General features: G+C 42.1%; 1 protein-coding gene across 9 annotated transcripts in view; it reads right to left on the bottom strand.

Moving 5' to 3' along the window:
- Positions 1-5,100: 5,100 nt before the first annotated feature.
- The window catches only part of ZFX (zinc finger protein X-linked), a gene marked incomplete at both ends in the record, with an annotated part of 31,317 nt that continues 16,784 nt past the window's right edge, over positions 5,101-19,633 (bottom strand). For 4 of the 9 annotated variants that reach the window (XM_080718745.1, XM_080718747.1, XM_080718746.1 and 1 more), the window contains 5 exons: positions 5,101-6,284; positions 7,400-7,540; positions 8,067-8,219; positions 8,590-8,733; positions 9,144-9,293. In XM_080718745.1, coding sequence (XP_080574871.1) covers positions 5,101-6,284; positions 7,400-7,540; positions 8,067-8,219; positions 8,590-8,733; positions 9,144-9,293 — 1,772 coding nt within the window. Of the gene's footprint in view, positions 6,285-7,399; positions 7,541-8,066; positions 8,220-8,589; positions 8,734-9,143; positions 9,336-19,633 lie in introns of all 9 variants that reach the window. The other 5 variants (XM_080718749.1, XM_080718752.1, XM_080718748.1 and 2 more) reach the window with 3 other exon arrangements.

Raw genomic sequence — 19,633 nt, 5'->3', positions numbered from 1 at the left:
AACACGGACCTTTATTAGGATGGCATGAAGGTGCTCTTTTCTACCTTTCCCTGTGTACCACTCTGCAGGGTTCCAGTTCTCTGGTAAGAGGCCAACTGATCTCTTTGTAACTAACTCATGGAGAAGTGGAAGGTGAGTCCTATGTCTCCCAGTGACTGGCTGCATCGATCAAGGCCTACAGTGAGAGAAATAAGTTGGAGGAACCCCAATTCAGCTTGAATCTCCCAAGTCAGTTTTACTAGAATAAGTCATACATTCAACTGGTGGCTTCATGCGTCTATTTCTTTTGTGTGTGTGTGTAGTATTGGGGATGGAACCCAGGGGCATTCTACCTCCAAGCTACACCCCCAGCTCTATTTTTTATTCTTTATTTTGAAACAGGGTCTCACTGAGAAAGAAAATGATATACAAATCTAAGTAGGTACAGATGCTATGCCTTATACGTGACAATCATGGTTTCTTTGGTGCAGAAGTGAACTACTGTAGGGATCACCCCACTCCCAGTTTGTAACAAGTTGAGAACTTTGTATTCAGCTGAGCCTCATTTCTATGTGTGTGTGTGTGTGTGTGTGTGTGTGTGCGCGTGTGTGCGCGTGTGTGCGTGCGCGCACATGCGTACACGAGCACATGTGCACGTATACCCTGTCTATAGCCAACACTCCACTAGGGTAACTTAAAACAAAATAGTAATTTATTTACAACAATAGCAAAGATGTCAAAAAATAACAGGAACATATATAACAAATCCAAGAATTATGAAAAAGGCAAACAATATATACACGAAACAAAAGGTAAAATTCATAGGGCAAACTTAATTTTGACTTTACCTAAAAAGCTGCAGAATGCGGTAAGATGGTCTTTTGGATATGAATTACTTAAGTAACCCTGGGCCAATTAAAGACACACACGCACGCGCACACACACACACGCACACGCCCACACAATCCAACCCTTCTTTTACTTGCCAAATCTTCCTCTAAATTCTACTTACCTTTGAGGAATGCAACTAACTTTGAGAGGCCCTGTAAGATTTAGGAAGTATGGGCTATTTACATGTGCCACAAAAAGGGTATCCGGATCGACGGGCAGACTCACATACTGTAAAAAGGGCCAGCAAAGGTAGGAAGTCTCTGGGTACTACTTTACCTTCACTGTCCATTTCTGGTTATTTTGCTTTTGTGATTTTCTGGTCTACCGCACAAAATATTAGTAATACCAGTAATTTTCGTAAGTTCTCAAGTGCTTTAAAACGGTATTTTCTAAACTTAGGCATGCAACAGGGGAGTGTGCTAAAGCGTATAGCGCTGCGCCCCATACTCGCTGCCCCAGTTCAGTGGGGGTTGACTGAGGTGGGGCTGAGAATGTCCATCTTTAACAAGTCCCAAGTGATGACCATGCTGCCAAGCATACTTTTGAAAATCGCTTCTTTAAAACATCACTTTTATTTTTTAACATTTTGCTTTTCCTTACGTGAATCCTAGTTTGTGAGAAATAAAGGAAATCGTTAATACTGAGCTTCCCAGAGGACAGTGGGGGTTAGCAGACTGGTGGGCTCACACAGATCACGTCATTCATCAGGCGTCCCATCACACCTAAGCTTTTCTGCACGCTATGGTTTGTCAGATGCATGGCTCTGGGAAGTGATGTTCACATTTTCTTGACCGGATTTGCCCCTAGCTGTGTTTATCTGCTGTTCCCACCAGTAGGCTAACACTTGTGCCTACAGGTGGAGAACTACGGAATCTCATCTTTAAAAGCAGAGGTGGTGCAAATCTCTTTTGCCTAAGAACTTTTACCTAACTTCAGATCTGTACCATAATGATGACCATCCTCTGGTATCTCCTAGATCCCTCCAAACCCGGCACAGAGAGTAACTAGAGGGCAGGGCTTCTGTAGAGGAAGAGGTGACAGCCCCCACTGATTAAATGTGCTGTGGACTGATACTGAAATGATCTTAAGTGCTCTCAAAACCTACTTTATGCATGAGTAATTTATCTCAGGGGAACTGGAAATGCTAATAAAACTAATCCTTTATGAAGATAAAAGAAAAACTGGATTTCACGGACATGCTCATCAAAAGACTCACCAATCACCTCTTAACTTCTCTGAAATATTACTTGCAAATTCACAGGACTGAAATACTGGTATTTGCATCGAGTCACAAAATTCAAAGCAATCAAGCATTTTGCATTCCACTGCTACACAAAAGGAATTAAGAAATGGGGGAATGAAAATAATCCACTGCTTTTGATGTTTATTAGGTTTACAAAAACTGTACATTTTTTTTCTTAAGAAAAAGCATTAACTTAGTACTGGTATCAAATAGACTAAACATTCATTAACAGGAAAATATTCTGATTTTTATTTTTGCACGTTATTCTCAAGTACACAATTACAATAATGTCACACATCCCTATATGATTTTCTTTTTATGTATTTGACTTTTTTTTTTACAAAGTGTACAGAGGGAGGGACATACAATATTTAATAGGATATTTCTACAGAACAATAACTTATATTATGTCCTTGTAAAAATCTGTACCTCTTTAAAACATTTAACTGAAACATCCATTTGTTTTTAGCTTTGCTAATCAAAATTGTTTCAAGAATTAAAACTAGGTTGTAACTAATGTCAGTACATAACAGTGACTACAATTTCATTTTCTCTTTATACAGACAAATACATTTTATATTCACTTGACCAAACCCTTAAATACCTTTTAAAGGCTTCAATATTGTGCTTTAAAAAGAAAAGAACTGTGTTATGAGTCCAGATCATGTAAAGAGAAATATAAAGTGTGGAAAGTGTTGTGTTCTTTATCTTTCAGTTTATTTAAAAAAATATAGTTAAATGACCCAATTTTCTGTATTAATTTTACAGGATGTTTTAAAGTCAATAAATTTCTACTTTTGTTTAAAGTGTTTTACATTTTTGTCTGTGGAAAATAAAACTTCAGGGAGATTTTAAAGGTTCTCACACACATACACACACACACAAAAAAAAAAAAAAAAAAAAAACTGACAGAGCTTTCAAGAATAGCAGGGCAATGAGTGACAGAATGTATCAGTTAGTTTTTTAAAAAGAGCACGTTATGGGGCCAAGGCAGCACAGGACTTCCCTATGGGGCAGGCTAGGGAAGCCCACACCTGGGCTTTGGTGTTCAGGCTGGAGCTTGTACCAGCCTAAAGCACTTGACTCAGAACTAGACTAAATCAATCTAGCACTTCAAAGGCTTGCCAAACACCAAATATTTAGATTTCTAACCCTAAAAATATAACTCTTGAATACAAATATTGATGGCAAAGAGGAAGATGAAAGGTAAAAACTTCACGGCACGAAGGGATGGAGCACCATAATGAGGTGGCGAGGCAGCTATCAAGTGGGAAGAACGTTCCTACACCTCCCCTGATGCGCCAGATCTGTGTGCCAACAGCCGATCCCAGGGACCCTCAAACTGCTTTCTGTTCTCTGAGAGCCGTCTTAAGGTAACCAAATCCCAATGAACTGAACTCGTTTTACAAATGTATGACTTTGTTTCAGACCTACAAGAAAAACTGCCAACTCTGAAAGAAAAACAAAACTGGGAACAACTTGGTGAAGTTCCAAATAAGGCCTCAGACTTTCCTTATGTACTTGGAACACACCTTTATTTTCTAATCCAAGCCAACTTGAGTGTTAATTTTTAAAAGTTGCTCGTTTTAACTGCTAAGAGATAACAGAGCAGGCTGAACTCGCCAAGTGTAAGTCGTAATTAGCACCCGTTCTCTGGTCCACGGAGCCATCCATCACTTCTTCCGTCCCCCTTACTTGGCGAGAGAGAGAGAGCCAGAGTTCTCTCTCTCAGGCTTCAGAGAAGCGAGGGAGTCACTCCTGGATACGCATTAGCTTTTCAGAAAAATATAAAAGGCATGGAGCTGAAACTGTATGAAAACATTCTATCTAAAAACATCTTAACCTCTATTGTTTTCAATTACCAAAGATATTTAAAAGAAAATACCTTTACTCTTTAAAAATACTAGTGTCCTTATTTTCCTTCTAATTCTTCACCTGAGTAGTCTCTCTGAAGAGCATGACTTACAAAATGCTCTCTCGTGCATCCCTGGATCTTTCTTGTTACTGTAAATTTAATACTTTTCATTATAGACTTTAAACAACTACTAACTCGGGGTTGTGTGTATAAATACGTAAAATAAGCAATACACACAGATACAGGTTATATATATATATATGTGTATATATATAATTCAGGGTACATTTACATATATAAAGTTGCAAAAGATCCTATGAGCCACGAGTTACCTCTAGGAGATTCCGAAATGCGGTCCTCGGTAAATTTAATTTGTAGCACGCAACCATTCCAAGACAAGAGCAGCACAGATAGAACGATCAAAATACAATAGGAACAAGCAAATTCCTGTGAGGTTTTCTAAAAGTCTGCTATGCTAACAAAAGGTGTAAATAGTCCAAAGAAAGCCAACGAAGTATACTCTGCCTGCTAAACAAAATGAAAAGTAAACACGATCCCAGCCACTATTCTTTACTCTGCAATGCCAGGGACGCAAAAGCTCAAATGGAAACGTTCGCCGTCATATGGTCTGAAAAGATTAAGCAAGACACGTAAATACTTCCATGTTATGATCATTAGATTTGACTGTAAAATCTCCCATTCCTGTTAGATGTCGCTGTCAATTTCTTTGTAAATTTTATGGGGAAAAGGAAACAAGTCAACATGAATACTTTCAGAGTTACGATCTAAATTACCTTAAGTTAAATGGTCTTAGAAGAGTACCATCAAGGTAAGCAACGGTAAATATTTAAATAAATATAAAACTCCTACGATAGAAAAAAATTCAATATAGAACCAGAGATTACTTTATTAAAAGCAACTAGCTTGTTGCTAGCTTTCCCCCCTTTATTAAACAAACTGAAGAGAATTCAGAACACGTGATTGAACAAAATGTAAAAAAGAAAGGTCAACTAGAAGCAATAATTCTATTTGTACACAGCATAAATCAATATACAGTATCGTATGTGAACAAGACTGATTGGCTTTAAGATGAATTTCCCGCTTCCAGGCCAGTACGTCTGCAGAAGTGTCGTTAGGGCAGGCCAACTTCTTTATGATGTCGCATTATGTGCTGGTTCTTTTCCGAAGGTCTCCGGAACCCTTTCTTGCAGTACTCACACCGGTGAGGATAGTCTTTTGTGTGAATGGAAATGACGTGCCGTTTAAAGCCTGAGGCATCTGTAGTGCTATACTCACAGTACTCACACTGATACACTTTGCGGCCGCTGTGGGTCTTCATATGCTTTTTAAGCTCATTCTGCTGCCTGAATCCCTTTCTACATCTCTTACACCTAAACGGGAGGTCCTTTGTGTGAACCGAGAGAATGTGGCGGCTTAGCACAAACGGATCTGCAATCTTAAAGTCACAATGTCTGCACTGGTGCATTTTTTTACCCTTGTGGGCAGCCACATGTTTCTTGAGTTCCGAAGGCCTGTGGAAGCCTTTGTCGCACATGTCACACTTGTGAGGGTAGTCCTTGGTGTGGACCGAAATTATGTGTCGCTTCAAGTCGCTTGAGTTTGAACTCTTGTGGTCGCAATGCAAACACTGGTGTGTTTTGCTTTCTTGGTGGATCAGAGCATGTTGCTGCACCTCTTTGGTATCCGAGAAAGTCAGGAGACAAATGTCACATTTGAACGGCATCTCTTTACTATGCTTAGTTTTTACGTGCGTTTTCAAGTTAGAAGAGTCCGCGGACCTGTACTCACAGTACTGGCACTGGTAGGGCTTCTCCCCGGTATGGATCCGCATGTGCTTTTTGAGCTCTGACGGGTGGCGGAACCCCTTCCCGCACTCGACGCAAATATGGGGAAAGTTCTTGCTGTGGACCGCCAAGAGGTGGCGATTTAGCAACCCTTGCTCGGCTGTCTCGTATTCACAGAATTTACACTTGTGCATTTTGTTGGCTCCTTTCTCCTTGTGCACCATTTTGTGAGTAAACAAGGCCCCGGCGTGGGAGAAGTGCTTCCCGCAGTCGTCACACTCGATGGCCTTCTCCACCTTGCTGCTCAGCTTGTGGCTCTCCAGGTGGTTGTGCAAACTGATCTTCTTGTTGGTGGTGTAATCACAGTCAGTGCAGCGGTACTTCTTCTTGGCGAGGTGTTCGGGATGGTTTTTCATGTGCCGTTTCAAGAAGCCTCTTGACTTGAACTTCTTCCCACAAATCATGCAAGGGTACACAGTCAAGGGATGCCCGTCCGGTCCAATGATTATTGCTGAGGAAGGAAAAGAAAAGAACATGTGGGATAAAACCAAGCTCTGTCTTGGGTTCGTCAAAAGTTCAGTGTGTGTTCTGAACATGTTGGCCAAGGACTGGCTTCTGAGTACAGCTATCTGCTACTGAACATTTCTCTCTCTGGTTTTCAATGTAAGAGACTCGACAATCTAGTCCTCATCGGAACCTGGTCTGGAAAGCTCGCGCAATGGGACTGTACCAACCTCACTCTGTCCAGTTTAACAAAATTAACAAATAAATCTGTTACTTCTAGTGACCAGTGATTATAGTCATAGATATACGGACTTAGAAATCTGGGGGAAGGCGGGCATGATGGCGCGTGCTTGTAATCCCAGTATTTGGGAGGCTGAGACAGGAGGATTGCAGATTCGCAGCCAGCCTCAGCTCTTAGTGAGGCCCTCTGCAACAAACAGGGTGAGATCCTGTTTCAAAATGAAGAATAAAAAATAGGGCTGGGGGTAGAGCTTGGGGGTAGAATGCACCTGAGTAGTTCTGCCAAAAAACAAAAAAGAAAGAAAGAAAAAAGAAAAGGAAAAAGACTAAGAAAGAAAAAAATCTGGGGGAATTATTTTTAACAGCAAAGTTTTGCAATCAAAGTTCCTCCTTCGGATATTCAAAAACCATAATTTACATTAATGTACAATAAAGCCTCAATACACCCGTAAGCCCTTTAATATGCAAATTGGTATACAAGAATAGTCAGGAATATGTCATATGTACTGAAGTACTTAGCCTGCTGCTCCGTAAATTATGCCTGCTTTATGCTGACATAATTAGATTCTTTAAATATATTAATTTGTCTGAAAGTTAATGCCGGCAACATAGCTGAGGGATTCCTTTTTGTTTCCACGTAAGTCATCCAAGTTTTGAGTGGTTTTTTTTTTTTTTGCTTCCACATTTGATCCATTTCCTGTTTCTTTTTATCCAAGGAAATCATTCATGAATATCACTGAATTCGGAAAATTATATTTTCAAATTCAATACACAAAAGCTACATGTGGTCTAGCAGCTGAAATGCCGTCACGACACCCCTGTGGATACATACTAGAGCTTCCTCTGAGAGCTCGCTGCGCCGTGGACCTCGTGCGCCCTCACCTGTTTGGTACTGCCTGGAATCAGGTCTTCTCCTTTTCTTTGGTTTTTGTTTAGCCAGTCTGCCGAGGCCAGCAGACTCATCTATGTGCAAGAGGGCACTTGCAGTGCCATTCCGGTTTTCAATTCCATCAGAATTATTACCTAACGAGGCGCATTAAAAAACAAAATTATACAGTATTATAAATGATAAAGAATTAGGAATTCTTTATTAACTATGACAATGAAAAAAGTAAGCCATGATACTCATGAATGACAGAAACTCCCCATTCGAAGTTATGGGTTTTATGAGCACGTTTATTACAAGACCGAAGGAAATGCCTAGCTTTCAAAGCTAAAAACACAGGGCAGCATTTCCCCCATGGATTCCCTTGCTGTTTCCCCACACTGCAGTCATGAGCCAGATATAATCAAGATGTAAGGGTTCGGGGGAAAGCCTGTGTACTTCTTCAATTTACCCTTCCTTCTACGTAACATATACATGTCACAAAGCAAGCCAAGAAGTAGACTTTACACTCTTCCTCTACTCTTGTTTAAATCGAATCATCGCCAAAGGGTATTACTGCTATTTCGGATTTCTGAAACCTAAGACCACGGAAACTGGGTTTCGATCATGAACGTACAATTCGGGGACCGACGTGTCAGTCCCGCGAGCTACCAGGCGACTCACCGTACGCGGCCGCCCACGCGATGGGCATGAAGGTCTTGATCTCACTGTCGTCCAGCTGCTGCTCGTGCACAGCAGCGGCGGCGGCGGCGGCCGCAGCGTCCTCCTCGCCCACGATCACTTCCATGTACACCTCATCGGCAATTTCGGCAACATCTAGGTAGAAAATGATAGAGCCTTCTGACCAGCTGACACTTTTAAAAGGAAAGATACTTTTACATGAATTCAGTTGACAAATAGGATGATGGTCCACATATTACATACCTAGAACATAGCTTTCACGGAGTAAGCACTCAATAAATGTTTGTTGAATGAATCATTTCGTGGCTTTCACCGTAATTTGGGTTTAGAGCAACATTCTAAACATACAGTCACTCGCTGCTTCCCTTGGAATACGGCAGCATAATGATTTCTAAAATGCTGCTGCTTATTCTTTCCAGGACTGGCCAGTTAAAAAAGAGAGAACGGGAAAGGGGGAGAGGACACAGGAACATAAAATTCTCCCACAAAAAGGCCACCTACTTACTTAACTCTTCATCTTCTTGCTGAGAGTCATTGACAGTCATATAAACCATCTTTTCCCTGGGCACGCGGATACTGCTGCTCTGGTCAAGTAACTCAACTCCATGGTCATTTTCAGGCTCACTCTCCACAATGTCGACAGTCCCACCTATCAGAGATGAACACAGCTCCAATAATTTATTTCAATACTTCAGTTCCACCTTGTCTTCCTTTTAAAAGAATCCCTCTTTATATACTTTTCCGTGACTACATTGGAATTGTTTAAAGGTCATCTTTCAGATGGGTATAGTGGTGCAGGCCTATAATTCCAGCTACTAAGGAGGCTAAGACACGAGTACCGGAAGTTCGAGGCTAGCTTGGACAACTTAGCGAGATCCTATCTCAAGCTACAATTTAAAGGGGAGGTTAGAGATGTAGCTCAGTGGTAGAGGACCAAGCCCCAGTGCCCCCCAAAAAAGTTACCTTCAGAAAAATATTTCCAATGCTGTCAATTTAACTCAGAGGTAATCAAGTTGAAGATCTGATCAGGTTGTATAATGTGCTATGGCTTCTTCTTACCTAAATCATCCTCTCCAGGGTCAGCTTTAAAAATGTACACCTTGATGACTTCAGGACAAGTGCCATCCACTTTACAAGGATCAATTTCCGACTCTGCATCCATAGTCATTCCAGATGAACCATCATGTTCTATTTTGCCAGCATCATCCACTAAAACGGCAGGAAATAGATCACAAATTATAATAGGAGATGCTTAAATAAAATGTTACTGTTTATAAAGTCCTTTTTACAATCTCTAACCTGCTTCACATAAAATTGAATGTTTTTACCTTAGATAAACAGAAATAAAGTTCAATAAATGCATTTCTAAAGACTTCTAAAATATGGGATTGGATATTAAAGCAAAAAAAAAAAAAATACTACGCAGAAAGCTCCTGTAGTCTAGAAAATTGTTAAGTAACAAAAGAATATACTTAGCCTTTGCTAAGTCACAGGTAAAAGCATGCCTACATTACAGATATTCTCTTAATACTTAAAGCAAAGACCTTCAAAGAATGTCCTAGTGGTAAAATAAAAAAAGTCTCTATATAAATATTTTATAAGTACGATTTCATGGTTACTATTCTTGAAAATCATTTGATCTAATCTATTTGCATCAGAATAGTCTATTTAAGAAAAAAAAACACAAGCTGGATGTGGCGGCTCACACCTATAATCCCAGTACTTAGGAGGCTGAGACAGGACATCACAGGTTTGAGGCCAGCCTCAGCTACTTAGTGACACCTTGTTTCAAAATAATAAATTAATAAAGAGCTTGGGATGTAGCTCGGAGACAGAATGCCTGGGTTCAATCCTGGTACCCAAAATAATAATCAAATATAATTGCCTGAAAGGTATGCTACTATGAGATGGCCAATGGAAATTATATTGGAACTTCAAACTGTACACACATTCTTTTTTTGCAGTAATGGGAATGGAAGCCAAGGGCATTCTACCTCCAAACTACAACCCCAACCCTATTTTTATTCTTTATTTTGAAACAGGGTCTCGCTGAGTTGCAAAGGGCCTCACTAAGTAGCTAAGGCTGCCCACAAACTGCAATCCTCCTCTCAGCCTCCCAAATGCTGGGATTGCAAGTGTGTGCCCCCACACCCAGGTCATACATAGAATTTTACATAGGTATAACACAATTTTTTTTTTTTTTTTTTTGGTGGTACTGGGGTTCCTGGAAGCCCTTCTACCTCCGGGCTACACTCCCAGACCTATTTTTCCATTTTTATTTGGAAACAGGGTCTCCTAAGCCAACATGTGCAGCTGGCTTCGAACCTGCGCAATCTTCCTGTCTCTGCCTCCCAAGCGCGGGGATTACAAGCGTGCGCCACCACGCCCAGCAGTATAACACAATTTTATGTGTGTAATGAGTCTAGGTCTTTGATGGCAAATGCAAAAATAAAAGAATCCAAATATATTCGCCTAAGTACTACCCTCCTTAAAAAGAAAAAAACAAATGCATATGATTCTCAGTAGTAGAATCAGGATATACAACCAACCTTATTTTGTGTGTGTGTATGCACACGCGCACACATGTATACATATTTTTTCTTTTTTCTTTTTTTTTTTTTTTTGGTGGTGGTGGTGCTAGATTGAGCCCAGGCACATTCTACCACTGAGCTATACCCTCAGCCCGATTTTTATTCTTTATTTTGAAATAGGGTCTAAGTTGTGGAGGGCCTAAGTAGCTGAGGTTGGTGGAGAACCTGGATCCTCCTTTCTCAGCCTCCCAATAGTGGGATTACAAGTGTGTGTCACCACGTGCAGCTTCCTTGCCAAATTTTAGAAAGCTTTAAAAAAAAATAATGTTTGGGCTGGATGTGGTGGTGCATGCTTGTAATCCCACTATTTGGGAGGCTGAGACAAGAGGATCACAGGTTCACAGACAGCCTTAGCTAGTTAGCGAGGCCCTCTGCAACCTAATGAGACCTTGTTTCAAAACAAAGAATTAAAATATAGGGCCGGGGGTATAGCTCAGAGGTAGAATATCACTGGGTTCCATCCCCAGTATCTATCTATCTATCTATCTATCTCTCTCTCTCTCTCTCTCTCTCTCTCTCTCTCTCTCTCTCTCTCTCACACACACACACACACACACACGCGCGCGCGGTGGCGCACGTGTGTAATCCTAGAGCTTGGGAGGCTGAGACAGGAGGATTGCAAAGTAAGCCAGCCTCAGCTACTTAGTGAGACTCTCTTTCCAAATAAATAGGGCTGGGGGTATAGTTTGGAGGTAAAATGTCCCTGAGTCCATCCCCAGCACCACCAAAAAAAAAAAAAAAAAAAAAAAAAGACTGAGATGGGCACGGAGGTACACGCTTGTAATCCCAGTGCTTGGGAGGGTAAGGCAGGAAGGACCAGCTACTCAGTGAGGCCCGCCACAGCTTAGTCAAACCCTGCTTCAAAATAAAAACTAAAAAATAGGGCTGGGAGCCGGGCGTGGCGGTGCACGCTTGTAATCCCCGCGCTTGGGAGGCTGAGACAGGAGGATCCTGCAGGTTCGAAGCCAGCCTCGCTGGCTTAAGAGACCCTGTTTCCAAATAAAATATAAAATAGGCCTGGGGGTGTAGCCCAGAGGTAGAAGGACCTTGGGTTCCATCCTCAGTACCACCAAAAAAAAAAAAAAAAAAAAAAAAAGGCTGGGAGTATAGCTCAGAGGTAACAAGTCTCTGGGGTTCAAACCCCAGTTGGGGGGGCACTCTGAATTTGAATAAGACCAAAAATATAAACCCCAGCTGGGAGTGGTGGCACATGCTTGTAATCCCAGCATTTGAGAGGCTGAGACAGGAGGACCATGCAGGTTCAAAGCCAGCCTCAGCTGGCTTAAGAGACCCTGTTTCTAAATAAAATATAAAATAGGTCTGGGAGTATAACCCCCTGTACTGGGGATTGACCCCAGGGGCATTCTACCTGAGCCACACCCCTAGTCCTGCTTTTTATTCTTTATTTTGAAAGAGGGTCTTACTAAATTGTGGAGGTTTTCACTAAGTAGCGAAGGCTGGCTGTGAACTTGCGATTCTCCTGTCTCAGCCTCCCAAGTACTGGGATTACAAGCGTGTGCCACCACGCCTGGCTATTAATGTTGAAAAGTCAATAAATAGTATATGATGCTTTCTTTTAGTGGAAATCAGATGAATGTCCTCAGGGCTCAGGCAGGCAGAATCAGTATTGCAACTAAGGCTAGGCCACTTTAAAGCTATCTCTTGTGTAATTTACACCCATCAAACCAAGGCAGAACTCAGATTTCCACATCTTTGAAACACTTCTGCAAAGTTCTACCTCACTCTCCCATCAGGTCCCATGACTGCATTTATCTAACCAAATTTCTTTTTTTGTGGTACTGAGGATTGAACCCTTGGCCCTACTTTTATTTTTCAGTTTGAAATGGAGTCTAAGTTGTGCAGGGCCTCAGTAAGTTGCTGAGGCTGGCTGCAAACTTGCAATCTTCCTGTCTCAGCCTCCTAAGTACTGAGATTACAAGTGTGTCCCACCATGCCCAGCCTGTTCAAACATTTTACATAGAAAACCAAGGCCAGGTGGTGCATGCTTGAATTGTGGATTCATGGACAGCCTTAGCTACTTAGTGAGGCCCTCTCCAACTTATAAAGCTGGGGGTATGGCGTGGAGGTAGAATGCCCCTGGGTTCCATCCCCAGCACTGCAAAAAAAAGAAAAAAGAAAGAAAGAAAAAGAAAACCAAAGCTGGGCATGGTGGTGCATGCTTGTAATCCCAGCATTTGTGAGGCTGAGATAGCAGGATCGCAGTTCGAGGACAGCCTCAGCTACTTAGGCTCTTTGCAACTCAGTAAAAATCTATTAAAAAAAAAAAAATAGGGCTGGGGGTGTCGCTCAAAGGTAGAATGCCCCTGGGTTCTATCCTCAGTAACGAAAAAAAGAAAGAAAACCAAGTGAAATGCAGTCAAAAGCCAAAAACAAAAAGCAAAAAACAAACAGATGACAATTCATCAGCTTGGCTGCTGAGTTATTGAGGATGACAGCCATTCACATTTGAAATAAATTACTGCAGAGAACTTCAAGCAAACAGCATTCCCAAACCTTTGTCACGTACAAACCTAAGATCCTTAAAATTTAAGCAGCTTGCTTCAGGTGCAAAGTGCCAAGAGTTCCAAACCCTGAGCCACTGAAGGGAGCTGTTTTGTTCTACTTCTGACACTCTAACATCATTAAATAGCATATTTCATTGTAGTATACATTCAATTTCAAAACAATGTCACTTAAAAATACACGACAGAGCTGGGAATGGTGGCGCATACCTGTAATCCCAGTACTTGGGAGGCTGAGACGGGAGGATCGCAGTTTGTGGCCAGCCTCAGCTAGTTAGTGAGGCCCTCCGCAACTTAGTGAGACCCTGTTTCAAATTAAAGAATAAAAAAATAGGGCTGGGGGTGTAGCTCAGAGTTAGAATGACCCTGGGTTCCATACTCAGTACCTTAAAAAAAAAATACACAAAGTATATTTTTTCTCACAAAATTTTAAGTTAAAATGAAATTTTTGGGGGGCGGTACTAGGTATGGAACCCAGAGGCACTCTACCTCTGAGCAACACCGCCAGCCCTGTTTTTTATTTGGAAACAGGGTCTCACTGAGTTGCAGAGGGCCTCACTAAGTAGCTGAGGCTGTCTGCGAACCGTGATCCTCCGGTCTCAGCCTAAAATGAATTGTTTTACTTTGAATCTCCCTACAATGTCTAAGCACATTATACTGATAAAATTCTAGAATAAATGAATGAATGAATGAATGAGGTTATTTGGGTTAGGGATAGAGCATACACAAGGCCCTGGGTTTCACCTCAGCACAGGGGTAGGGGTCAGGGTGGGGCAAAAATGTCAAAATGAAGCTGAGTGCTATAGTGTACACCTGTAACCCCAGGACTTGGAAGGCTGAGACAGGAGGATCCCAGTTTCAAAGCAAGACCCTGTTACAAAATAAAAAGGGCTGACAGTGCCCCTGGATTCAATCCTCAGTAGCACACTTACACACAAAAAGTAAAAATGGAGGTCACTTAGAGAAAAATCAAAAGTTTTACATAGATTACAAGATGCTATTATATAATCTTTAATAAATTGATAAATCATGAAAGAGGATAAGAAGGTTAGAAATGACTGGCAAATGTTGCACTGTACACTGATACCTGCCACAGAAAGAAAGAAAATAAAATTCGGGCTAAGAAAAAGAGAAGGGCACTTATTTTAGACAAAAGATTAAGCAGAAATAAAGTTAGAGGAAAAAAAAGAAATGGCATGACGGTAACAAATCCTTCAGTGTTGCTGGGACTGAGGGTGAAGCAGGTCACAAGGCATGATGGGAAACGTGGGTGACTCTAAGCTGAAGCCAGGTCATGCAGGGCTTCCCATACCTGGCAGAGGAGCTCAAACTTCCTGGTAGGATTTCTTTTTCCTTTTCCTTTTCTCTTTTTTTTTTTTTTTTTTTTTTTTTTTTTTGAGGTACTGGAGATGAAACCCAGGGGCATTCTACCTCCAAGCTACAACCCCTAGCCCGACTTTTTATTCTTTATTTTGAAACAAGGTCTTACTAAGCTGCAGAGGGTCTAAGTAGCTAAAGCTGGCCGCGAACCTGTGATCCTCCTGTCTCAGCCAAGGACTGGGATTACAAGTGTGCGCCACCACGCCCAGCTTTGAGGACTGAGGTCTTTCAAAGTGGTCAGGCACCAGAATCTCTTGGACAACTTAATAACACAGGCTCCTGCCCAGTTCTATGGAATGGGAATGTGAGGGGCTGGGGCCTTATATAGACAGATTTAGAGGTTCCCTGCCCCTAAGATTATGGTAAGAGGTTTGAGAGTATCTGCTGTAGGTGATGGGAAACTTTTGTCTTCATAGAGACTGTCAAAAATTGCCAGTGATGAGTATATTTGCAAGTTGTCACAGCAGGGTACAGGGGACAGTTTTCATTTAGCAATAATTGCACCCTGGATAAACCTCACAGGCAAAACCTGATGGGAGACTTAAGCAGAGGAGTAATGAGGTCCAATATCCATTTTGTTGTACCATCCAACAGGCCTTGGCAGGGTGAGCGCAGAGGGGTTGAGACACGAAGCAGTTAGACCACTTTCGAGTCTACTGCAACAACATTAAGTGGCGGGGAGATGAGGAGGCCTCAAATTGGGACTGGACAGATGTAGCAGAAATGGGGAGGAGGGCTGGACTTGAGGCCTGTCTTGAGACTAAAAAGAACAGGACTTGGTGCATGGCTGAAAACTGAATGTAACAAAGGAGCCGGGGATAACTATGGGTATGGGGTTTTGGATTTAGAAGACTGAGCAGCTTGGGTAAGAAATGTTAAGAGAAATGAGAAAAAGGCTCTTTCTTCCTGAGTGGTATTTAAGATCCCAAGGATAAGAGCGCCAAAAGTTCTCCAAGCCTGTGCTTGTCCCTACCACTCCGCGCTCCAGGCGCCCCCTGCTAGCTTCTCACGAAGTACACGGTTCGCCATGCTGTTCCTGTTTATGTTTCCTCCCCAGCCCATCTTTCCCAGTCAATACAACGGAGCCTGTGTTTTCATGACGTGGTCTTTTAAGACAAAGCAGGGTGACAGCACATGCTCAGAATACTGATGAATCAGTGGTTCTATGCCTGAGACGTCCAGTGGGCTGCTGAGTATTCAGGTCTGGAAGCTGAAGGCCGACATCCAGATTTGGGAGCCATCTGCTCAGTTAACTAAGCCTTGTGTCAAGTGGCGGGAAGGCGGTGTGAGGGCAGACTGGAATGGGTTGAGTCAATGCTGGATGTGAATTTCTGCAAGTCTACTACAAAAATGGAAAGCACAGGAACAAGGATAGGCCGCAGGGTCAGGGACTCCTGCTCACCTGCTAGAAATACTCAGCTCAGTCTGGGAGAGAACAGAACATAAGTAGCTGAGGTCAGGGGGCACAGAGAAATTCCTGGGTCCAGTTCTCAGAGGAAAGAAGACAAGTGCAGCTTGGGGCAAAGGGAAGGGAATTTCGCTTAAATGGGAGAAGAAACATGCCATCCTCGGGAAACTGGAGGACATAAACGAGAAAGGGAATGGAACTCTGTTGTGTTCAGAGAGGGGCAAAGTTGTAATGTGGAGTTGGAGAAACAACTTTGGCTTTGATCACAAGGTGTACATTAGGAGGCAAGTACTTAGGGGAGAAAGGCAGGCTGGGTAGGAGCCTGAGATGCTGAATGACATGCAGGTACCACCTAAACTCTGCAGTTAAAAGAGTAAAAAGATTCCCCTGGAGCCGGGCAGTACTTGGGAGGCTGAGATAGGAGGATTGCAGGTTCAAGGACAGCCTTAGCAACAAGGTGACTCAGTAACCTAGCATGACCCTGCTTCAAAACAAAAAATAAAATAGGACTAGGGGTGTAGCTCAGAGGTAGGATGCTCCCGGGTTCAATCCCCAGCACACCCCCCACAAGCAAACTAACAAATACTTTCTGAACTCTTAACTACCTAAAGTACAATTCTGCTTGTGACTTGTTGGAGAAAAGAGTGGACATTACGCCTCTATTTCTGGCCTGATGTGTGCTTACCCTTTTTCAAGGCTAAATATTTTATGACATAATCAGCTAACTCAGCCCAAGGTTATTTTGGAATTTCAAATGGAAGGCAGTATTAGAAGAATGAAGATTTCACCAAACGAGGCAGAGTTCAAAATAAATCATCTTTAGACAACTCAGTAATGAGCAGTTTGACATTGATAAAGCTGGCCTAAACTTTTGGAGATTTGTCAAAACTAATTCTAACAAGTCCCAGAAAACCAAATGTCCTTGTATTTACAAAGAACAAGGCCAGGCTTGCTGTTTTTGCATGCAGTTAGCTGTTAGTACTCTACCTGTATAGCCTATAATCACTTTAGAACTTGCAAACTGTCATGCATTTACTTATAACTTGGTATAAAAGATCTGTGTGCTCTCGGAAATTTGTGGGAAAACACATTTCAAATACACCAACTTAGCCAACAGCAAAGCTGTTAGGCAAAAGTAGAATTCCCCTTCAGATTTTCACCTTGAGAACATGCCCTAGTGATTCAACCTATGAAATTATTCTGAATATAAAATATTACAGAAGTGATTTAGGGGGGAAAAAACCCACTCTGACGGTCCTGTTAAGTACTCAGAATTTCGCTGTGATTTTAAAGCTACCATTAAAACTGAATTTCTAAAAACAGACAAAGAAGGCTTCAATAAAAGTGAGTCATCGTACATATGATTTCTGCCTAAGTGCCTTCTTCTAATGTAGTAATGAAGGACTAGTGCTTTAGAATAAGGCCTCTCCAAAATAGAAGAGCATAATTTCTGGAAATTAAGACTACTTCTATTAATAACTACCATTTGCATGGCAGTTTGCAATTTCCTTAGTGCTTCTACCTAGTTTTTTATTTCATTTGATAACATCTTTTCCAGATAGAAATAAAGGCTCTGAGATGGTATGTACCTGCACAAAGTCAGCGAGGTGCCGAGGGATAGGGAGAGAGTGAGCACACACACCTAGCTTTGGAACCCAGACCTTTATTTTCATCTTCTGATTTGTAAAGAAATCGGAGTAAAATTTAGAATTAAAAATAAACTATCAACAATCCCACCAACCAGAAATTCCATCAGTATATTACAAATCCTTTATCTTCCGATGCTTTTAACGGGGAAATTGGCATCTGGAGATCTCATCTAGCATTTTAAACTGAAGTGAAGCTCTGACTTACCAATGATCTCATTCGTAACAGCAAAATATAGGTACCGATTATACTGCTTCAAGGAAGCTTCAGTAAAACCCCCTAAGACTGAAAGTTCAGTGATGATTATCTGCAGAGCTAACAGATGTATACTGAGGTATATAAAAACACAGTTTAGCCGGCCAGCGGCACACACGCTTGTAATCCCAGCACTTGGGAGGCTGAGACAGGAGGATCTCACGTTTGAAGACAGCCTCAGCAAGTAGTGAGACTCTCATCACCTAGAAAAGACCTTGTTTTTTTTTTTTTTTTTTTTTTTTTTGGTGGTACTGGGGTTCCTGGAAGCCCTTCTTCTACCTCCGGGCTACACTCCCACGGGCTACACTCCCAGACCTATTTTTTTAACATTTTTGTGTGGAAACAGAGTCTCTTAAGCCAGAGAGGCTGGCTTCGAACCAGCGCGATCCTCCTGTCTCCGCCTCCCAAGCGCGGGGATTACAAGCGTGCGCCACCACGCCCGGCAGAGAGACCTTGTTTTAAAATAAAGACTAACATCAGGCGTGGTGGCGCACGCTTGTAATCCCAGCATTCAGGAGGCTGAGACCGGAGGATGGCGGTTCGCGGACAGCCTCAGCTACTTAGTGAGGCCCTCTGCAACTCAGTGAGACCCGGTTTCAAAATAAAGAATAAAAAATAGGGCAGGGGGTGTAGCTCGGAGGTTAAGTGCCCCTGGCTTCCATCCCCAGACCCGCAAAAAAAAATAAAAATAAAAATAAAAATAAAAATAAAGACTAGAAAAGTAGGGCTGAGATGTAGCTTGGAGATAGAAAGCCCTTGGGTTCCATCCCCAGTACTGCAAAAAAACAAAAAAAACAAAAAGAAAAAGAAAAGAAAAGAAAAAGGGGCTGGGGGTGTCGCTCGGAGGTAGAGTTTGAAACAGGGTCTTGCTAAATTGCTGAGGATGGCCTGGAACCTGTGATCCTCCTGTCTTTGCCTCCCAAATACTGGGTTTCAGGCTTGTGCCACCACACTCAGCTTAGAGATATTTTTAATGAAACTGGATAGCCAGGATGTGGTAGTGCACACCTTAATCTCAGTACTCGGTAGACTGCGGGAGGAGGACTACAGGTTCCATGACAGCCTCAGCAACCTGGGGAGAGACCCTGTTTCAAAACAAAAATATAGGTCAGGTGTGGTGGTGCAGGCTTGTAATCCCAGCACTTGGGAGGCTGGGACAGGAGGATCGCACAGGTTCGAAGCCAGCCTCAGCTACTACTCAGAAACTTAGTGAGACCCTTGTTTCAAATAAAGTATAAAATAGGTCCTGGCGTATAGCCTGGAGATAGAAAAGCCCCTGGGGTCTACCCCTAGTACTACCCCCCTTAAAAAAAAAAATAAAAAAATATATATATATGGCTAGAGGTATAGCTCAGAGGTAATATGCCCCTGGGTTCAATCCCTAGTACCACTAAACAAACAAACAAATGAATAAATAATAAAAACTAAGAAGGGCTGGGGGTGTAGCTCTGAAGTAGAACACCATGAAAGAGGGAGGGAGGGAAGAAGGAAGGAAGGAAATTGGACATTGTAACATGTGTTTATTAAGCAAAAGTTATATTAGAACTACTTCAATTTTTTTTTTTTTTTTTTTTTTGCGGGTCTGGGGATGGAACCCAGAGACATTTGACTACATTTGAACTACATCCCCCTGCCCTATTATTTTATTCTTATTTTGAAACAGGGTCTCACTGAGTTGCAGAGGGCCTCACTAAGTAGCTGAGGCTGTCCGCAAACCGCGATCCTCCGGCCTCAGCCTCACGAAAG

Source organism: Muscardinus avellanarius, assembly GCF_963383645.1.
Source record: "Muscardinus avellanarius genome assembly, chromosome: X".
Classification (NCBI taxonomy): Eukaryota; Metazoa; Chordata; class Mammalia; order Rodentia; family Gliridae; genus Muscardinus; species Muscardinus avellanarius.
The sequence above is the reverse complement of the archived record's forward strand: the minus strand, read 5'-3'. Positions and strand labels throughout refer to the sequence as shown.